The sequence below is a fragment of the Candida dubliniensis genome, chromosome 2 (assembly GCF_000026945.1).
Source record: "Candida dubliniensis CD36 chromosome 2, complete sequence".
NCBI classification, from domain to species: Eukaryota; Fungi; Ascomycota; class Pichiomycetes; order Serinales; family Debaryomycetaceae; genus Candida; species Candida dubliniensis.
The window spans coordinates 1,330,944-1,354,106 of record NC_012861.1 but is presented as its reverse complement, the minus strand read 5'-3'; the positions used below and the strand labels follow the sequence as shown (position 1 = coordinate 1,354,106).

General features: G+C 30.0%; 4 protein-coding genes across 4 annotated transcripts, besides 1 other annotated feature; 2 read left to right on the top strand and 2 right to left on the bottom strand. All coding sequences in view use genetic code 12, as the record gives it.

Moving 5' to 3' along the window:
* Positions 1-2,084: 2,084 nt before the first annotated feature.
* Positions 2,085-4,255: a mobile genetic element.
* Positions 4,256-5,662: 1,407 nt separating this feature from the next.
* On the bottom strand, positions 5,663-8,809 carry CD36_20920 (SR-specific protein kinase, putative; the record flags this gene model as incomplete). The annotated part of the gene is made up of 1 exon (XM_002418525.1): positions 5,663-8,809. The coding sequence occupies one exon, from the start codon at positions 8,807-8,809 to the stop codon at positions 5,663-5,665; it is 3,147 nt and encodes a 1,048-aa protein (XP_002418570.1).
* A 5,946-nt stretch (positions 8,810-14,755) lies between these two features.
* CD36_20910 (plasma membrane permease, glycerophosphoinositol and glycerophosphocholine uptake, putative) lies at positions 14,756-16,321 on the top strand (the record flags this gene model as incomplete). The annotated part of the gene is made up of 1 exon (XM_002418524.1): positions 14,756-16,321. The coding sequence occupies one exon, from the start codon at positions 14,756-14,758 to the stop codon at positions 16,319-16,321; it is 1,566 nt and encodes a 521-aa protein (XP_002418569.1).
* A 644-nt stretch (positions 16,322-16,965) lies between these two features.
* On the bottom strand, positions 16,966-17,715 carry CD36_20900 (mannose-containing glycoprotein, cell wall constituent, PIR family member, putative; the record flags this gene model as incomplete). The annotated part of the gene is made up of 1 exon (XM_002418523.1): positions 16,966-17,715. The coding sequence occupies one exon, from the start codon at positions 17,713-17,715 to the stop codon at positions 16,966-16,968; it is 750 nt and encodes a 249-aa protein (XP_002418568.1).
* Positions 17,716-19,430: 1,715 nt separating this feature from the next.
* On the top strand, positions 19,431-23,099 carry CD36_20890 (ER membrane ion transporter, putative; the record flags this gene model as incomplete). Its single annotated transcript, XM_002418522.1, has 1 exon — positions 19,431-23,099. One exon carries the CDS (start codon positions 19,431-19,433, stop codon positions 23,097-23,099), a length of 3,669 nt encoding a protein of 1,222 aa, XP_002418567.1.
* Positions 23,100-23,163: the final 64 nt, after the last annotated feature.

The following is a 23,163-nucleotide window of genomic DNA, read 5'->3' as shown; positions in this document are numbered from 1 at the left end:
TTTGATGAACAAATGATGGTGAATAATATATTCTTTATTCGGTTGTGTTGATGTTTTGGTTTTTTTTGTTTTTTTTTTTTTTGACAACAAAATTTCTATGATTTAAAGTCGTGCACTGCTAATATATCAAAAGATGCAAAACAGTATTCTTTTGGTAAACCACAACCAACGCTGGTCATTGGGTTGAGTCATAATAGAAAGGAAATAAGATGTTTCAACCCTAAAGAGTAAGCTGAATTTATAACTATAGACTATTTTACAATGTAGTTGAATATTATACTCTAATCATTCATATACTAGTAACTTGTACTCAAAATGCTAAACTCTATAAAAGGTAAGTAGTACTGTATAACTTAGATTTAAAACCTGCTACAAAATACTCTTAATATGCTCTCACTGATGGGAGCAGAAAATTTGAATATCTAATGACTTCTATCTCTACTCACCCAGTGTTAAAGAAACAAACAAATTCATGGGTGATCACACTAATTTAGAAATCTCTGGAAACAAAACCAAATATAACAAGGCCATTCTGGTACAAATAATCACTTTTTTAAAAAAAAAAAAATGGCACTTGAATTTGAATCCAAACTTAAACAAAAGCGGGAAACCATTTTACTCACAGAAAGAAAACAAAACAGATGTAGAATTTAATTTTTATTTCAAGGATAGTCAGGGGAGGAGGAATTAAAAAAGTATTTATAGTCTAGCTATTTGGGAATTCATACAAGAAGGTGTAGAACTTTAAAATGAACAACAACAACAACAACAACAACAACAACAACAACACTCATCTTTATACTATGTATCTAAACGTGTTCTATTAAAACAGAAATAGTATTCAAGCCAATTCTTGTTTTAGAATTGTTTTTTCTTGGGTTTCAGAATAATTTTGCCGTGTTGGTGATACGAGGCCGATTTTTTTTTTGTACTTTCTTCTGTTGTTATTGATGGTGGTGGTAGTGGTGGTATTAAGATTTAGATCAACCTAATGTTTGAATAAACTTTAAATTAATTACAAATATTTTTCTGGAATTGATGTCTTTTACATTTTCCTACCCTCTAGACCTAGAAATAAATTTTAAATAGAAATGTCGGAGTTGGATGACTTTATAGACAAATCAATCGACTTAGATAATCAATTGAAGGAGATGGGTATGAGAATAGACTATTCAACGGGTGAAATCACCAAAGATGGAATTTCATATATTCATGACCTCAAAAGTTCAAGTACCGAAGCATTAATGAATGATTTAACTAAAGGGATCTTCAATTTAATCAGAAAATATTATTGGCATGATTCTTGATTATGTTAATCAGATGGATATTATACATCTAGCATTAATCCATAGATCATTTCGTGAAATATGCAAAAAGAAATTAAGGGAAAACAATTTGTGTTTATTTCTTTGATGACGTTTCATTTTTGCTACCCAAATATTGGTATTTACCGGTGTATACCAATTATTACTTTTGTCCATGAACAGGCATTTACCAACAACTATTTCGTCAAAATGATGGGAATCCCAAATATATTAGGAATATATATATTTCCAAAACATATCATATGATTTATTGCAACGTATAATACAAAGCAAACAAATACAACAATTAAATTGTGATATCAATTTTGGTGCAATAATTGAAACCTATCATTTGTTGTGGTTATCAAATTATCAAAATAAGACTAAGCCAACAAGGTTAATTTTGAATGATGAGATGAACCTTCAATTGAGCAATTATCCATTAGAATTAATTAAAGAGTTGGGAGTTGTATTGTTCTATTTCTATTATGACTCAAGAGAGACTTTCATTGATTGGAAAAATGTCCAAATTTGAAAAAACTCATATTGATTTTAATCCTCCAATGTTTTGCTTAACAAAACCGTTAGATATTTTGGATTTACATATTCGATATGACTATTATGAGATACACATAATGTCTGGAAACTTCAATGTACGAAAAAATTTAAAAAAAAAAAAAAAAAAAAAAAAATTAACAATTTATAGCGTCAGAAGATCATTTTCTATGGCACCAATAATTCAAAATGCTGACAAATTTACTTCATTCAAGAGTTTCAATAGATGCTATCTATTTTGGCGGTGAATTGACAGAAAATTGCCAATGGCGATAACATGCATATTTGAGCATAAGAATTCTGCATGTTGTACTCCTTTTGTTTACATTTTTTTGTTTACATTTTGCTTACCTCCAAAATATCTTTCATCCCTTGCTCTGTCCTTTTTCTTCTTCATGATGATAAATGCCAGGCTGGCGTGACCTCAATTATTTTCCTCTCACCACCACTTTTTTCTCCTTCTTCTTTCACCATTCGTTCATCAATCCATCAGTTTCCATCATAAATCAATCAAATAGTTACTGCTACTGGGATTGCAGATACTTTAAGTCATGATATGTATGATTAATACCCTTGTTTTTGAAGATTTGTGCTTACTAACTAACTAATATAGATGAGTTATTGATTTTTGTTTGACCAGTAGGTGTCAAACTTTTGGAATTGCTATTTGGTGAGTTATAATAATTCAAGAATGGTGTACTTCTATTTGACAATTTCTGTCGGATGTTATTGCTCAAATTGCTTGATGCTAAAGTGGGTTTTTATGTTGAGGATTGAATAGCGAGTGGCATGTTCATTATCCATGAAATCTTATTATTAGGGCTGTTGAGTGGATCATTTAACTTGAATTGGACAGGGGCTTAGGGCTATTAATTTGCATTTACTTGAAGTTATGGTATGATCTAAACTAGTTTTCCACTTCAACAATTACAGATAGATAAATTGTTAGTGTGATGTACATTTTCCAGCCAATTTGGATTTATGATTCAATATCAAGGGCACAAACGAGTTTTTATAAAGTATATACTTGTTTATAGAGGTTTTGTATTCAATGAGATGAATTTAAGTTAATGATTTGATCATAATTAATGTGTCATATCACATAAAGTAGCCTAAGGTTTCTCACGGTCACAAGAACGCTGCTGTGGAATACGAGGAATACCACTGCAACCGTGGTGATTCCTATACTCAAACAAGTTTAAACCATCAACAAAATCAAAGTGAAGCTGCGAATGAAAACAATATCAACAATGTATTTGCTGTGAAAAAAAGAAACAGAAAAGAATCCATAAAAATAAACTGTCCAGCAAAAATCATAGTTCAGCAGAAACATAAAGGGGAACAGTGGTTTGCTGATTGGATTTATCACCATAACCATGATTTTTCAAATAGCTACTACCATAATAGTCGGCTAAGCAAAAAATTGGTTAATTCAATGTTGGATCCAATTTACAGAAGTTGCCAAAATGTGGCTCTGAAATTAAAACAAATTGTAGTTTTTGAAGACAAGCAGCGACCAAAGGCCACTCATGACCTGATAATAAAAGACTTGCAGCATATTTTATTCAATCCAGAAAATACTGAAAATGATATCCAAAGTTTTCTTAATAAATATGCATCTTTTGAAAGATTTATAACCTATTTTAATTGAGCTGCTCACTTCACTGCCACCTCCACATCACAATACAACAGCTTTAGCAATTCACAATACAGCAGCCTCAACAAGTCAGAATATGCTGAATATATCAAGAATAAGTGCAGATAACTTTGAGAAACTCGATGATATGGAGAACGGTCTCCCCCAACTATGCGAATTAATTGCTGATATTAAAAGACGAAAGCTATACGAAAAAAGCTAGTTCAATGATATTTACATAACGTACCTTGTACTTAAGAAAGATTTGAAACATTTATCTTCTGGCAAGAGAAACTTATCATATACTAACAAGTCAGAAAAACGAAGGAGATTAAATGAATGAGTTGTTCTTATTATTTTATATAAAGTTTGATTTTATATGTAGTTGTTTGTTTTATTGAGTATAAATTATTAAGACTTGAAGTGAGAAGCCGAAGAGATGGGGCCGAGTTCAATTCTCTAGTGCGAGGAAGTAGTACCACTTCGACCTAGAGTTGTCGACCTAGGCAAAGATCAAGGGATAAAGAATCCAAAAAAGGAAATTTAGGGGAGGATAATTGCATATTTTTTCTATTTATAGTAATAGAAATACTAATTTCGAACCGGCTCCATACATATTTTGCAGTAGAAAAGATGACTCTTTATTGAATTTTCTTCCTAAACTAGTAACTGACAATCTGAAAATCACACGAGAAATATGCATGCAGTAATTAAAAAAAAAAGAAATTCCTGTCAATTCACCGCCAAAATAGATAGCATCGTTTCAATACATATTTTGTATCAATTGCCACAAAATTAAAAAGAAACTCATTAAGAGAAATTGGTGTTCTTGATTATTTGGATTCATTTAAAGACATTTATCCAGTTTTATTATATTATAAAAACTCATTAACATCAATTTTTGAAAATGAAGATTATATTCAGACTAATTTTATTGATTGAACAATCGCTAGGAATCATAGTGTGAATATTGATTTGAATCTTATCGAGTTTTCAAAATTGGAATTTGTTGTCAGATGCCGTAGAATTATGTTGGCGGAGAGAAGTGGTATTATCCTTCAATTTGTTCCTGTTGAGTAATATCCAGAGCAAGAATATGAATCTTTATGGGAATCATAATAACTACCACAAATTAAAAATGTATCAGTTAATGAAACTTATTTATTTAATTACTAACTGATAAATTTAAAATATCAACCATTAATCTTCTCTCTTATATTTATTAGCAATTGCTCAATAATATACATTTAACTACTGAGTCTAAATAGATGAAACTCTTTACAAGATATCATTAGTATTTAAGAGAGACAAACTTTAACACATCAACCAACCAACCAACCAACCAAGTGGTATAATTGTATAGTTATTGTCCAATGTACACGACAGGTTGTCTTGCATACTGTAATTTTGTGCTTATGCACTACCTACCTGTACGTCTTTTTTTTTTTTTTTTTTTTTTTTTTTTTTTTTTTTTTCTCTCTCATTCGTTCTTCGCACCTTCATGATGGAAAATCCACCAGATTATAAATATTTACAAATTTCTCAATCATTCAATCTTTGATTTTGTTTGAAAGGGTTAGATAACCACAAACGTATAACCAGTGAATTCGTCAATTATAGTTGTGATGTATAATTTTTTGAAAGGACCCATGGTGTCGGTGTGAACTCTTTGCAGACTTCTAGTTGCAACTACAACTATTTAAAATGATGGTTCCAATGTCATTTTAAATGATATTGAGAATCTGATACTAATTAATTAACTAACGTATTATTCACTTTATGAGTGTTTAATATTTCCTTAAGATAGGATACCAATTCTTTAGAAATTGGTCTCTAGTATATATATATATATATATTAATACATGTTTCAGGTATAGTTAGTTTTTTTTTTTTTTTTTTTTTTTTTTATTAACAAATGAAAAGATATTGTAGTTTCTTTTTGGATAAATAACATCTTGTAATAGAGTGTTCATTCACAATCTTGTCTAAACCAGCAAAAGGAATTATAATTTAAATAATAATATAGTCTTTGGTTGCAAAAGATGTAAATTTAATCAATAACAGTTATTGATTGAAAAACAATTAAACAACTAAACATATGTATGTATGTATATATATATATATACTTATAATTGTAAATCAAATCGCAATATAGTCCTTAATAGTTTTATATTTTACATTCACAAGTATAACCTGGTAAATCATCATGACAATTTGGTAAATTCTTCAATATATTTTCCAATCCAACACCAACACCACCACCACCACCACTAGTAGTAGTAGTAGTAGTAGTACTATTATTAAACCAAGGATGTTTTAATAAAGAATTAGCATCATATCTTTCATTTAAATCATATTTTAAACATTTTAAAATCAAATCACAAATTAAATCAACTTCATAATCATTTTTATTAAATTTATATTTTTCAATTAAAACATCTTTTAATTTCCAAATTTTCAATTGATCAATATTTTTAAAAATAATTTTCAGTTGATTTAATTTAAAAAATTTCCCAGTTAATTTACAATTTAATAAATAATTATCATTAGGAAATTCACCTAATAATTCAACAATTTGAGCTAAATGATCTTCATCTTTATCAAAAAATTTCCCATCATGAGGATCAAATAAAAAATCTCCAGTAATTAATTCAAATATTATACAACCAATTGACCATAAATCAGTCAGTGACCCCCAAGATTTATATTTTAAAATGATTTCTGGTGATCGATATTGTCTAGTTTGTATTTGATTAGTAAAATGTTCATCAACAAATGTTGCATTACCTAAATCAGCAATTTTAATCGATATATTATTAGTATTATCATCAATTAATTCTTGATTTTGATCTTGATCTTTTTTGTTGTTGTTATAATCAAAGAATGAAAAATTTCTTGGACTAATGGCTTTAGAAATAGATTTTTTCCTTGGTTTAGATTCACAACAATTAAAATTTACATCTTTAAATATTGAATCAGATGATATTGATGAACTTAATGGTTTAGAACATCTAATTGGTGATTCATATTTACCAACAATTGAATTTTTCAGTTTTTTATAAAAATATGATGATTGTTGTGAACTATTTGAAGTTGTTGATAATGTTCTTATATGACATGAAGATGAACAACAATTAGATTTTTGTTGTTGTTGTTGTTGTTGTTGTTGTTGTTGTTGATTATGATAATGTTGATTTATTTGTTTACTCAGACTTCTTCTTCTTCTTCTAGTTGTTGTTGTTGTGGTGGTGGTGGTTGCAGTTGTGGTTGCAGTTGTGGTTCTTGAACATGTACTCATTAATGATGCTTTTCTACTTGATAAACTAGCTCTAAATTTAGATAATTTTTCATCTTCAATAGTACGAATTAATTTATTTATATCTTTAATATCAATTAAAATATTTTCTGGTTTTAAATCAGTATGAATAACTCCACAATGATGCATATAATCAATAGCTAATAACATTTGTTTAACAATTTGTTTAACAATATGTAATGGAATTCCTCCAACAGTTTTTGAAGTTTCAATTAATTTCATTAATGATTGAGAATTTAATGATTTGATTTTTTTATCTAAATCATCTTCCCATGAATCTACAGTTGTAGTTGATTCATTATCTTGATTTGATATTGAAGATTCAATTAAAAAATCTTCTTGAGGATTTGAATTTAATGATGATGATGATGCAGTAGTTATTGATGTTTGTCCAGTACCATTGTTATTGTTATTGTTATTTATTGTGAAATTATTATTATTATTATTATTATTATTATTATTATTATTATTATTATTATTATTATTACTTGTATCATTATTGTTATTGTCATTATTCTTATGGGTATCTTTCTTATTGTGAAGACCTAAACTAAGCATTGATTTAGTACTTTTCTTCCAATTTTTAGTATCCCATTTACTAAATTTCATTTGCTGTTGTTGTTGTTGTTGTTGTTGTTGTTGTTGTTGGCTTCCATCACTTTCTTCAGCACTTTCTTTACGTTTAATTTCAGAATTGATATTACGATATAATCTTTTATAACGATAAATTAAATTTAAAACATTTTCACCCAAAATTTCAAACACCATACATATATGAATTCCATTAGGTCCAGAAATTTCAAAATCATCTTTCAATTGCATTACATGATTATAACCAGGATGTGATTTATTATCATTTTTAAAATATAAAATATTTTTATTTGGGATATGATGATTATTATGAATTGGATCATTTAATATATTCATAATTTTAATTTCATCTCTTGCCGCTTCAATATAATTTTTATTTGATTTAACAAATTTAATCGCCACATAATATTCATCAGTATCTGGTACTGGTACTGATATTGATGATGATTCTAAATCATTCAGTAATAAAGTACCATTATATCTTGATTTAGCTAACCAAACCGTAGAAAAATGTCCCCAACCTAATTTACGTAAAATAATATATTCTCGATTAGGTATTTTTTTCGAATAATAAATTTCTCCTTTAGAAACAGGATGATAACCACCAGTTCGATAATCTTCATGTGATTCTTCAGATTTAGGATCATAATTAAGATCAGATTCCAGATCAGATAAATAAGCAATTTCATCATCTTCTTCTTCCTCTTCTTCCTCTTCTTCCTCTTCCTCCTCCTCTCCTTCTTCATCAATTTTAACTTCAATTTCTCCTTCAAGAGCTGTTATGGAAGGATTTTTGACATGAGGATTGGTAGAATGAATATGAGGTTGATTATTGGAAAATGAACCAATTCGTAGTAAACTTTTCAAGTTTGGACGAGATGAGGAGTTTGAAGGTGTTGGTGTTGATTGTCGGGAAGTAATACTAGCTAAAGTTCTTGGAGATGTAGGTGAATGTTGTGATTGTGAATGTAGTTGTGGTTGTGGTTGTAGTTGTGGTTGTGGTTGTGGTTGTGGTTGTTGATTATTGATATGCTTTTTATTACGTGATTGTGAGTTTGTATTTAGTTTGAAAAGAGATGATGCCTTTTTAAGAGCTGATGTTGATGATGATACTTTCTGTTGTTGTAGTGGTTGTGGTTGTGGTTGTGGTTGTGGTTGGAATTTTGTTTGAAATTGGGAAGAAGGATTTGAAATAAGAGGTGTGTGTTCTTGTTGTTCTTGCAACTGTGGAGCTATATTTGTTGTTGTTGTTGTTGTTGTTGTTGTTGTTGGTGTTGGTTGATATCTACTTTCAATAGTCATTTCACTATTAGCAAGTGATATTACTTCAGTGGAAAAATCTTCCACTTGAGTATAACTGGAATGATGAGTAGTATGATTTGAAGGTGAATTATCAATAGCTAACATAATGATAATTAGGGTTTTTAGTTAAAAAAAAAAACAAGAAAAAAAATTTTTGGGCAAGATGAGGAAACTAATAAAAGATTGTTCTTGTATTCTTTATATGAATATATGTAACATTAAAAGTACAAATAAACCAAAAAAAAAATAAAAAAAAAAGAAGTGGAATGAAGGTTTGATTGAATCAAGAAAGAATAACAAAATAAAATTAAAGTAGAAACAAAAAGAGAGAGAGGGAAGGAAGGAAGGAAGGAAAATAAAACAAGTTGAAATTAAAGATATATATAAAAATTGTGGATTTAGTATACATATATTAGATATGAACTATGTATGGTATGTTGTGTAAAACTCTTTTGAAAAATAATTAACAGGGAAAACGGAGAAATTTTCTTCTTAAAACAAAAAAAGCAAAAAAGCCAAAAAGAAAAAACTTTACACAAAATAAAAGGGGGCAAACCGGAATTTAAATTAAATTAAAATCAACAACCATTAGTTAAAAAAGTAATTGTGGATGTTGTTGTTGTTACGCAGCTTTTCTTTTTGTTTTTTTGATTTTTTGATTTTGGACAAAATTATTTGTTTCTGTCATCTTTACACTACCACTTCTAGACTTTTTTATCTAATCTCTTTCATAACATAAATCTCCAATTGATTATAATTTTAATATCCTCTTTTTTTTTTTTTTTTTTTGGTACAAGGATGGCACTTAGCTGTTATGAAAATAATACAGATTGTTGTTTACAAATAAAAAAACAAACAGCCACCACCACCACCACCACCAATTTAATAGCAAAATTGTGAATGGGGGGTTAGATTTTTTTGGTGGTGCTGATGGTGATGGTGGTTCCTCACATGGTAGTGCAAAACACCACAGAAAACATAAAACATAAAAACAAAAAAAAAAATAAAGTCATCCATTACGTAACACAAGATATTAAGTTTGATTTCTAAAATGGTGTGGTTTCATTATTGCTTTGAATGATGATGATGATGGCTTTGGCTTTTAATTTAAATTTATGTTCAATCTATTCAAAGTTTTAGTAGAATTGCTGGTCATTACTTACCATTATCATATTTTTTGTTAATAAAAATGCCTAGTGGATTTAAAGTGTAGAATCAATTTCTGGTGGGGTGGTGAGGGTGGTGGTGGGTGGAGATTTTATATGGAGAACGGAAATGTCGCAATTTTGTTGATGCCAAAACAAATCAGAAAGACGTGACATCTTAAGAAAAGCTAATGATTTGTTGAAATAAGGAAGGAAATAAGAATACAATGGGAATAGAATAGGTACACGACATTTTGTGTACCTGTCATGGGCATTCCTGTACCTAAATATATATTTCCTTGCTGATTATAGTTACGATTGTGGGTGGTGGTGGTGGTGGTAGCGGTGGTGGTGGGAAATAGATAGCTGGCGGCGGTAATCGCCACACCCAGTAGTTTGATTTTTTTTTTTTATTTTTTCATCTTATTGTCACGTTGAGATGAAATCTTTCGCGCCGGTTGACAAAGAGATTTACGGCGATGATGGATGAAATAAAACGACAATACAACAACCATACATTCAGGATAAACATTTATCCCTTGAGCTTGAACTTGAGCTTGAGCTTGAGCTTGGTGTAACCCAACACAAACATTAATAAAACCAATTTCTCCTCCTAAACTCTATAGCAATGGTTCCATTACCCCCCAATCATTTTGAAATAGGGTTTTTAAGAGACTTTTAGGTTTGAAGAATCACCCAATAATTTCCATCTAAAATTGATTCATCTCCACTCTCTATATCTCGCTCTTTCTTCCCCCTCCTTCCCCCCCCCCCCCTTAATCGACAAAACTCGTTAGGGGTATAATAATACAAAGGTGGAGCGAAGGCGGCGGTTAGATACATATTTTAGCCTTAGCCTAGACAGATTAATGTACCATATCGAAAAAAAAAAAGGAAAATTATAATACTATAATATAATATAATACTACTAAACAATTTTGTCCATTAAAATATATGTTGATGCGTTCTGTTTCCTAAAATTGTTATTTCACGACATCACGACATTTTATTTCATGGCCAATAATCTATCAACAACAAAAAGAGCACAACAACAACAACAACAATCCTAGGAATTGTGGGACAAATAATTTTGTCAACTGATATAGATAAAAATCATGACATTTATGTGTGTATGTATGTATATTATTTTCTTTCTTTCTTTATCTAATTTGGATTGATTTGAGGAAATATATTTTGTGGTGGTTACATTTATTATTATTATCTAAATCAAATCGTAAATTAATTGACAAAAAAAAAAAGAAAGAAAGAATAATAGAACAACAACCAAAAAATAAAATAAAAAATAAAAAAATGCCGTTCGTTGGCACTAGTCACGTGTGAGGCATTTTGTTTTTTCTTCTACTTCTTCTCCTCCTTCCTTCCTTCCTTCCTTCCATGTCTGGCCCCATTATATATGGAACCCAACAAATAATTCTCAAACATATTCTCTCTCTTTTTTTTTTTTTTTTTTACTCCACTTTCATTAATGCATCAATAATGTAATCATACGTCATTTGTGGTGTTACAACAACAACAACAACAACAACAACTTAATAAACTTGATCAGAGAATATTCAAGACAAAAACAGATTAATCATTATTACTATCCTATCCTATCCTATCCTATCCTATCTATCATTTGAAAATATTAATTTGAGCCAAGCTTTGGAATGGCTTCTTCTTTTTTTTTTTTTTTTTTTTTTTTTTTTTTTTTTTCTAACAAACTGTGGATGATTGGATAGAAAATATATTTCCCGAATAAATATCGGCAATACAACAACCGTTGTTGTTGTTGTTAATAAATCATGAATCGTTGAAAGAGATAAGACAATGAAAAAAAGGGAACAACAAATGAAAAAAATCGCCGTAAGGGATTACGTAATTGTTAAACAACTCTCTCACACACACATACATACATACATACATACATACATACATACATACATACATACTTTTTCACTCGTGTAAAGTTGTTATTATTGTTGTTGACCCGTTTTTCTTTTTTCTTTTTTCTTTTTTTTTTTTTTTCTTTTTGTTCTTCTTCTTCTTCTTCTCCGTACCACCGTTTCCTGTATTATTAATCTAATCAAATCGATCAAGAAATGATTTTGATTGGGTCGAGTGGTACCACCACCAACACGCCGCGGGGGGAAAAAAAAAAAAAAATTTTTTCGGACTAATTTCCACACACAAACCACACACACAAACCACACACACAAACAACTGCCGAAGTTTCCGATTCAACCTAGTCCTTTACAACCAAAAGTATTACCACTTTTAAACAAATGTAACGTAACAAATATACATATATACATATATATATATATATATAGATAGACTGTAATCATAATGGTTTAGATTGATCCAATTATGATATTCTTGAAATCGGTAAATGACGGTTGAGGATTGGTGGTGGTGGTGGTGGTGTGTGTGTGTGTGGGCTATTAATTTTAATGTATACACAGTTTTAATAATAGATTTCCATTTATTCAAAGTGTAAGATATTCGGATTTTGAAAACTCTATAATTTAAATGATCTTGAAAAAAAAAAAAAAAAAAAGAAGAAGAAAATCAAAAGATTGTACGCCTAATTCTTCGGATCAATTATTTTTTTTTTTTAGTCTTTATTGTGTTGTTATACTTTTACTACAAAGTTGCAAATTTGGATTTATTTTTCGCAACAAGTCTTGACCCAAGAAAGAAAAAGAAAAAAAAGAAGAAAAAAGAAAAAAGAAAAAATCATCATGTAGTTATTTATTAATTTCCTATTAAATTTGAAATACTAAAATTGATGTTGATTTTCTTTTTTGAAATTGGTAGATGTTACATTATTCTGACCTCATCACATCACATCACATATCATCATATCTCATCTCATCTCATGTCGGTTTTGTTACAGGGTTCATTAATGTTACATTTTTCTATTATTTCATAATTGTCTCTTCTTGGTAAATTAGAAATATTTTTTTTTTTTTTTCAGCACATCATTATTATACTAACCCAAATGATTAGCGTTTCATTACTTAAAAAGATTATCTAACATATATATATATATATATATATCTTTTTCTATTTTATGTTAGACCTTAAAAAGTTGATTTGCTCTTTTTAATAGTGTTACTTTGACCACATTGTACTTAACAAAAAAAAAAACTGCCCACTTACTATTGTGTTCTTGTCACAAGCTACTCTTATTGTAAACAACACACGAGTTATATACTTTGTACTTTGGTTTATGAATGGAAATATAAATTGAAAATTATGCCAATAATCTCATGATCTGTAAATTGAGAGGTTAAAGAAGAAGATTGGAGAAGAAGATTGGAGAATCCAAATATGACAATAGGTTAACCGGAATGATTTTAGTCGATGATATACGAATAGTTTCTTAATTCTTTATTGGGAATATTAATTAAATAATAATATTGTATAATAGATTATTGACCCACATGGTTCAATGGAAAAGATAATCAATTCACAATAATCACAATAATCACAATTTTGATTTTAGATCTTTTATAACAATACAAATATAATTATTCTAGTTCCCTCGGAATAATAAAAAACATAGAAGTTAGACAATCAATAAAAATATCCATATATTAAAGTCAACGTGTTATAACATAAAAATTCCAAATCCATAAAGCTTAATAATTGGCAATCTTGCGATAGACTAGACTAATTGTATTCTATTTTGTTTTATTTTATTTTATTTCTTTTTTTCGAATCTGACTTTAATTTCTGGTGTTTATTTGATTATTTGTTTATTCTAATTCACGGCTTTATAACACTAAAAAAAAAAAAAAAAACGGGATATGAAAAATTCTTTTCTTGTTTTTTTTTTTTTCTTGGATTGACATTTGACAGGAAAAAACGTCTAATTTCTATTTTTGCAACAACAACAACAACAACAACTACAAACCACAATAGTCGTATAAGATTTATACAGTTTAAATATACTTGGTATTCATATATATATATAATAGTTAATAGATTTCTAATATTAAACCCAAGTCTATCTGATATTGATGATTATTTAAATTATATATATGAACCAACAGGAGCACACGTGTGTGTTCTATATATATATATATATATATATATTTTTGCATTGTTTGACAAATTTCAAACCTTCGAACCGAAATTTATAGATAACGCACAAAGGGGTAATATTTAAAGAGAAAGAGAGAGAGAAATAAAAAAAAAAAAACAAACAGGACATAGACACATATTGAAGAGGAGCAGCAGGAGCAACAGGAGCAGCAGGAGTTGTTTAAATTATGAAATTTGTCTAAAAAAAAAAAAAAAAAAAAAAAAGAATAGACCTAAATGACAAACGCTCAAAAACCTTTTTGTTAATTAATTATCCCTAATTGGATAATATCGGGAAGAATATGCAATTACCAAAATTTCTTAATTGGATCAAACAATAAGTATAAGGAAATTGTGTTATTCATATACACACACGGCACAAAAACAGTTTATATTATGTAAATGATGGAAAAATATATTTATACATGCATGCTCTTAAACAACAACAACAACAACAAGAACAACAACAACGTGGGGATGTTGTGCAAAAGTAGAATAAAATCACCGAGATCATAGTGGTAATTCATCTAGGAACAGTTTTGAAATTTTGATTTCCTTTCTCTTCTATTATCCTTTATTGTCGTTACAGGAGGAGGGATCTGCTCTACATTGTTTGATTCAAATCAATTCCCATTAAATAATGTTATACTGGATTAACTTACGAAAATTATTACATTACTTTTTTTTTTTTTATTTATTTATTTAAATAGATTGTCATATCTCTGAAAATTATCTACTTCTAATCTTCCTTTTTGTATTTCATCACAATCATTGATCTCGCCCCCCCCCCCCCCCCTCCTCCTCCTTTACTATCATGAGTGATCTTGTTAAATCATCTGAAGTTATTGAAACTACTGAAGTCCCACATAATAATAATAACAATAATAATAATAATAAAAGACATTTTAAATATGATTCTGAACAACGTAAACAAAGATTAGCTGGTGGTGTTAAATTAAAAGATGCTTTAATGATTTTATGTGCTGGATTTGCTTTAATTTCCGATGGATATCAAAATAATGTCATGTCAATGATGAATAAAGTATTTGCACTTGAATATCCTAAAGAATATACTGCATCATTATCAACTCAAGTTTCTAATGCATCTTTAGTAGGAACAATATTTGGACAAGTGATTATTGGATTAACTGCTGATTATATTGGTAGAAAATGGTCAATTGTTACTGCTACATGTTTTTTAATCTTTGGTACAATGATGTGTGCTGCTTCTCATGGTAAAACTATTAATGGAATGTTTTGGATGTTGACTATTTTCCGTGGAGTTACAGGATTTGGTATTGGAGCAGAATATCCATCTTCTTCTGTAACCGCAAGTGAAGCTGCTAATGAATCAGTGAAAAAACGTGGTGGAGCATTTATATTGGCAACTAATTTACCATTATCATTTGGTGGTCCATTTGCTTTATGTATTTTTTTAATTGTTAATCGAATTTGTGGTAAACATTTAGATGCCATTTGGAGAACTATGTTTGCTATTGGATGTTTTTGGCCCCTTTCAGTTTTTTATTTCCGATTGAAAATGGTGACTTCGGAATTATATACTAAATCAGCTATAAAACAACGTGCTCCTTATTGGTTAGCTCTTAAATATTATTGGCCTCGTTTAATTGGTACTTGTGTTGCTTGGTTCTTATATGATTTTGTTACTTTCCCTAATGGGATTTTTTCAGCTGGGATTATTTCTAATGTTGTGCCAACTCTGGAAAAAAATAATTTAGAAAAAATTGCTGAATGGAATTTACTTTTAGGTACCATTGCTCTTCCTGGTGTATTTATTGGTGCTTATGTTGTTGATATTTTGGGTCGTAAATATACTATGATGATTGGATTTTGTGGATATATTGTTTTTGGATTAATTGTTGGATGTGCATATCATCAAATTAAACCCATAACCGGATTATTCATTGTATTTTATGGTTTAATGATGAGTTGTGGTAATTTTGGTCCCGGTAATAATATGGGGTTAACATCTTCAGAATCATTTGCTACTCCAATTAGAGGTACCGCTTATGGTATATCAGCTGCTATTGGTAAAGTTGGTGCTGTTGTGGGGACTAAAACTTTTAGTCCAATTCAAAAAAATTTAGGTGATAAATGGACTTTTATTATTGCTGCCATTTGTGGATTAGCCGGAGTTTTAGTAACATTTATTTTTATCCCTCATTTAAAAGATGAAGATTTATTAGAAGAAGATGTTAAATTTAAAAATTATTTGATCGATAATGGTTGGAAAGGTAAATTTGGTATTCAAGAATACGATGAAGAAGAAGATTTGGAAGGTAGTGGTGAAGAATCTTCCGATGGTGAGATTATCAAAAATAGTGATAATATGGAAAAAGTGGATGCAGCATTAAAATAGGTTTGAATCAACTTCCCCCCTTCCCCCCTTTTTTTTTTCTTTTGGTTCACTTTCCAATATACTTAATGTACTAATAGATATTATTGATTAATTGAGTTGATATGAATAATTATGTGGTATACTCGCTTGCTCTTGTAAGTTCACAGATTTTTGATTATTCAACTTCTGGTGTAGTGTATTGTGATTTCGTTATTAGTCACCATTGGAGGTCGTAGTTTGGACAAGCTTGTTGAATTAACGTCATTTAGTAGATAACATTGTACTACACACGGTTGGTGCTGGTAAGTAATCTCGCACGTCAACAATTTTTTTGCAGCTTAAAATAAATAGGAGTAACCTTACAAAATCAAGCACAAAATTTTTAGATGTAGTAAGTATTCATATATTTCGTTACAAACTAATAAAATACTATAAAACACCTAAAAAATTTTAACCCTGAAAAAAGAGTTGAGCCGAAAAAATAGAAAGTAAAATCATTTCTACCAATGAACAAAGGTATCACTTTTCAATTAGTATGAAACGAAGAAATAAAATCAAAATTTTGAACCGAAAATTTCTAGAAAAGAATGCAAAAAAAAAAAAATAAAATAAAATCAACCCTTTATTTGAGGACAAGTTATTCTAAATCCAAATTGGCACGAATTTTACCAAGATGTATGCTTCTTCTTCTTTTCTTCTTCTTCTTCTTCTTCAAATAAAATAACAATGATTTCAATTTCCTTACATTTGGAATCAATGGCAGAATTATATAATTTGTAAGTACCACAATCATCAACTGGACATTCCCAGAAATCAGTACAACCATCAAGAGCTAACAATTTAACACAATCTTTTTCAACAATTGACCAACCACAAGTATATAAGGCATCCTTTTGAACTGGATTATCAAATTGGAATTGATGATTGGAAACAATTGAACCAATAGCTGAACGTTGATCTTTCAAAACACCATCACATAAAGTAAAATGATCTTGACAGAAAGATTTCTCAATAGTACAGTAATCACAAGTAGGAGTTTCACATGGTTCTTCAACTTCACCACGTTTATATCCCTTTTTTTTGTGTTCATCATCACAATCTTCATCACATTCGCCGTCGTCACCACCACTCCAATAAGTTTTACTTGGACGTGGGGTTGGATAAATAACTGGTTCGGATTTGCAGTTGCAATCAACTTTCTTATCATTACGTTCCAATTGACCATCATCAACTTCATAAACTAAATAAATGATATCTTCATCACATTTTTCTCTGACTCCTAAAGCAAACTCATAATCAACAGTTTCAACCCCAGTAACTTCAGTATGTTCTGGTTTATAATAAGTAGGACTGGAAATACCAGCTTGAACCATAGCAATTAATGGCAAAGATAAAGCAATAGTGGAAAATTTCATGGTTATTTAATGAATTGAGGTAATCAAGTTGTGATAATGATTGGAAAGAAGTAACAAATTCTAATATTTTTGGGAGGTATCTACCCTGGTATTTATAGTTTTTTTTGGTTTAATAGCATTTTGAGAAGAGTTGTCAAACTTATCATGTTATTAAAGATAGTTGTTGCCAGACAACTCAATACTCTCACCCACAAGTGTTTAAAATTGAATTCTGGTAGTTATAGCAACTATCTTTAAAATTAAACTTGCAAGGCTTGGGGGATCTCCATTTTGTTTAGTGTTCATTTTTTTGAATGACTTTTTTGTTTTTTTTTTTTTTTTTCTTTAAACACACGATTGGTTGTAAAAATATTATACTCTAAGAGAAGTGAATATTGGATTGGTTGTTGTTCAACAGTGCTTTTTTTTTTTTTTTTTTTTTCGTTGATCTTCTTTCCTTGTAATGGTAGCGCTTACCTATTCTGCAAATCCAACTGACATTTCCTAGTGTTAGAAAGCCATCAAACAAGCCTTTCAATTACAGTCTTGGCTTTATTTCTTGTTAAGATATATGTTAGTGACAAAATTGTATTTTACCTCACACCAGGTGGCAAATGAATATGTGTTTGTGTTGATGTTTAAACTGGGTGATCGTAGTGTGTGATAGTAAATTCAACACACATTTTTCATACGTTTGCTGTTTTCTACAAGGTTTAAAATAGTCTAACACTTATCTTTTATTTTATAGCCATTAAAGATTTTGTTCATCCATTAGTTATTGAATGACATAGCCAAAATGAAGACATTTATAGTTCTGATCTCCAAACATTAAACAAATGCCTTGTTCAAAAATATTGTTTTGTAAAATTGAATATAGAAAAGGTTTAAATTTATAATTGAAAATCAAAACAGGCAGTGTTTCTACACTCAATCTCCTTGTGTGTAAAATACCATAAACACATTAAATCAAGATAAGACTGTAAGTATATTATTAGATATATATGAATTAGTGTGGGGTTGCCTGAAAATTCCAGCATTGTACACTGATAATCAACATTACCGCCCTTTGTAAAAGTTCATGGTTTTCACTCAAACGTTTTCAAAACAACAGTTACTGATGATATTAAAACTTTATCATAATCTATATACGGAGTCACGTGCTGATATCGATTACACAAAATTATTTTTTTTTTGGCAAAGCTCTTGTTTGCTTAACCAGTGGTTGTCGCTTAGGAGATTGGTTAAGAAAGTCTTGATTACAGGTAGATAACATTGATAAATTGACCTGGGTTGAACCAATTTAAAAACAATCCTCCGATATGAGTGTTGCTTGACCTTGAGACCTAGTTTTCGCATCAGTATTAAACTAGTTGACTATCAATCCTAAATCTTATATGACTTTAATTGATAACATGAGCAGTAGGATGATTCTGTTTAATTCTTCTTAGCGTGATATTGTTGCATTACCGTTGCAAGTGGCGTTGGCGTTGGCGTTGGCGTTGCTTCGTATCCGTACAAACAGCGCACGAAAAATGTTTGAGAAAAATAAACAAAGTGAAAGAAGAAAAAAAAAAAAAAAAAATTTCAATGTTCGTTGGAAAAAAAAAAAAAAAAAAAAAAAAAAAAAAATTCTAAATCCCGTTGGATTTTGCCATTTGACCCTTTTCTTTCCCATATTCAATACAATCAAGAAATTTTATATATAAAAAAAAAAAACACATCCCTTTTATCAAACTATGTCTGATTTAGTTGCAAATCCGGCGATTCAAGGTGCTGAATTGTTGGTACCGAAGGCATTTTTTCTAAGACCTTATGTTTGGCCCTTTTCCATTGTATATCCGATCTTCTTACAAGTTTATTTCCAACAATATGATAAGTACATTGGTGGTAAAGAATGGACTTTTGTATATACCATTGCTATTGTTTCTGTGAATTTATTGTTTTGGTTGATGCCACATTGGAACATTGATATTAATGCCAAGTTCAATTATACTAAAGTTGACAAGATTTCTGATGCTTCATATATAAAGATTACTCCAGCACCAAATTCCGGTATGGGTGAAATTTGTGAAATTAATCGTGAAACTTTCCATGATGGTGAAAAACAAATTAGTTTCTTATATCAAAAGAGAAGATATTTATTCCATTCTAAAATTGGTAAATTCTCTCCACCAGAATTTGTTTTCGATGAATCACCAAAATTAACCGTGTATCAAAATACTAAAGGTTTATCAGGAGATTTAGAAAAAATGATTAGAAATTATGGATCTAATAAATTTGATATCCCAATTCCTACATTTATGGAATTATTCAAAGAACATGCAGTAGCACCATTTTTCGTTTTTCAAATCTTTTGTGTTGCCCTTTGGTGTATGGATGAACAATGGTATTATTCCTTGTTTTCCTTGTTTATGTTAGTTTCCTTTGAAATGACTACTGTTTTCCAAAGAAGAACCACTATGGCAGAGTTCCAAAGTATGGGTATTAAACCATACGATGTGTATGCTCATAGAGATGGTAAATGGATCAAAATTCCAACTACAGAATTATTACCTGGTGATTTGATTTCAATTACAAGAACTAGTGAAGGAAGTGCCTTACCATGTGATTTATTGTTAGTTGATGGATCAGCAATTGTCAATGAAGCCATGTTGTCGGGTGAATCTACCCCATTATTGAAAGAATCTATTAAATTAAGACCAGCAGATGAACAATTACAACCAGAAGGATTTGATAAAAACTCCATTTTACATGGTGGTACTATGGCTTTACAAGTTACCAAACCTGAATCACCAATTGTCCCTGTTGCTCCAGATAATGGTGCCTTTGCTGTTGTTACCAAGACTGGGTTTGAAACATCTCAAGGTTCATTAGTTCGTATGATGATTTTCTCTAGTGAACGTGTTTCTGTTGGTAATAAAGAAGCATTCTTTTTTATTTTGTTTTTGTTAATATTTGCCATTGCTGCTTCTTGGTATGTTTGGGTTGAAGGTACCAGAATGGGTAGAATCCAATCCAAATTAATTTTGGATTGTATTATTGTTATCACATCTGTTGTTCCTCCTGAATTGCCCATGGAATTGACCATGGCAGTGAACTCATCATTGTCCAAATTACAAAAATTCTACATCTATTGTACTGAACCATTCAGAATTCCTTTAGCTGGTAGAATTGATGTTTGTTGTTTCGATAAAACTGGTACTTTAACTGCTGAAGATTTGGTATTTGAAGGATTGGCTGGTTTTAAAAATGATGATATTCATCATTTATACATTTGTGACGATGCACCAGAAACTACATCTTATGTTTTGGGTTCAGCCCATGCATTGGTTAGATTGGATGATGGTGAAGTTGTTGGTGATCCAATGGAACAAGCAACATTAAAAGCAGCTCATTGGAATGTTGGTGCTCATGACACCGTAGAAAGGGAAAGCAAAAAAAGTAAAGGCAAACAGGAAAAAATTAAGATTTTACGTCGTTTCCAATTTTCATCTGCCCTTAAGAGATCTTCTACTATTTCCCATATTAATACAATTTCTGGTAAGAATTTTGTTGCTGCTAAAGGTGCTCCTGAAACTATTCGTAATATGATTATTGATGCTCCGGAAAATTATGAAGAGATTTATAAATCATTCACTAGATCTGGATCCCGTGTTTTGGCACTTGCTTATAAGTATTTAGATTCCAATGTTAACGTCAACAAAGTTAAACGTGAAGATATTGAATCTAAATTACATTTTGCTGGGTTTATTGTTTTCCATTGTCCATTGAAAGATGATGCCATTGAAACGATTAAAATGTTGAATGAATCATCACATCGTTCTATTATGATCACTGGTGATAATCCATTAACTGCTTGTCATGTTGCCAAAGAGGTTAATATTACCACTAAAGAAGTTTTGATTTTGGATGCTCCTGAAGACCATCATGAAATTGGTGAATATGACAATTTGGTATGGAGAAATGTTACTGAATCAGTTGTTATCCCATTTAAATCATCAGATAAAATCAATCTTGAATTGTTTAGCAAGTATGATATTTGTATTACCGGGTACGCCTTAAATTATTTGAGTGATCATGAACAAATTTTGGAATTGTTAAAACACACTTGGGTATATGCTAGAGTTTCACCAACACAAAAAGAATTTATTATTACTTCATTGAAAGATGCCGGTTATAATACATTAATGTGTGGTGATGGTACTAATGATGTTGGTGCTTTGAAACAAGCCAATATTGGGGTTGCTCTTTTGAATGGTACTGAAGAAGGTATGAATAAAATTGCAGAGAATAGAAAGATTGAAGCTACATTGAAAGTTTATGAAAAACAATCTCAAATTTTCAACAATTGGGGTAAACCGGCACCACCTGTGCCAGCAATTATTGCTCATTTATATCCACCAGGGCCTTTGAATCCTAAATATTTGGAAGCCATGGAAAAGAAAGGTGTAACTATTACTGATGATATGAGAAAAGCTGTTGTTGAAGCCATGAAGGAGCCAGTTAAAGTTCCAGAAAAGAATGCCAATGGTGGGTTTAATACTAATAGTAATTTTGCTGATACAATTCTTGGTGCCATGAATGATGCAGAAGCTGAAGATGAAGCACCAGTTTTGAAATTGGGTGATGCTTCTGTGGCAGCTCCATTTACATCTAAATTGGCTAATGTTAATACTGTTACTCATATCATTCGTCAAGGTCGTGTTGCCTTAGTATCAACAATTCAAATGTACAAGATTTTGGCATTGAATTGTTTGATTTCATCTTATTCCCTTTCCGTGTTATATTTAGCTGGGATGAAATTTGGTGATGGACAAGCAACTATTTCAGGTATTTTATTATCTGTGTGCTTTTTATCAATCTCACGTGGTAGACCATTAGAGAAATTATCTAAGGAAAGACCTCAAGATGGTATTTTCAATATTTATATTATGGGGTCAATTTTAGGACAATTTGCCGTTCATATTATTACTTTGATTTATATTACTAGGGAGATTTATATTCTTGAACCAAGAGAACCAAAAGTTGATTTAGAAAAAGAGTTTAGTCCATCTTTGTTAAATACTGGTATGTTCTTATTACAATTGGCTCAACAAGTTTCCACTTTTGCTGTTAATTATATTGGATTACCATTCAGAGAAAGTATTACCTCCAACAAAGGTATGTATTATGGATTATTGGGAGTTGCTGGTTTAACATTTTCTTGTTCCACTGAATTTATTCCTGAATTGAATGAAGTCATGCAATTTGTTCCAATGACACTTGATTTCAAAACTAAATTAACTGGATGCATAATATTAGATTTGGTGGTTACTTTTGCAATAGAATACGTTTTGAAATATTTCTTTATGAATTCTAAAGCAGCTGATATTGCATTAAGAGAAGATGATGAAGTTGATGCATAGATATAGTAATAGATAGTATTTTCTCTCTTTCTTTATTTTGTTAAGTTACATTTGGATTGTATTT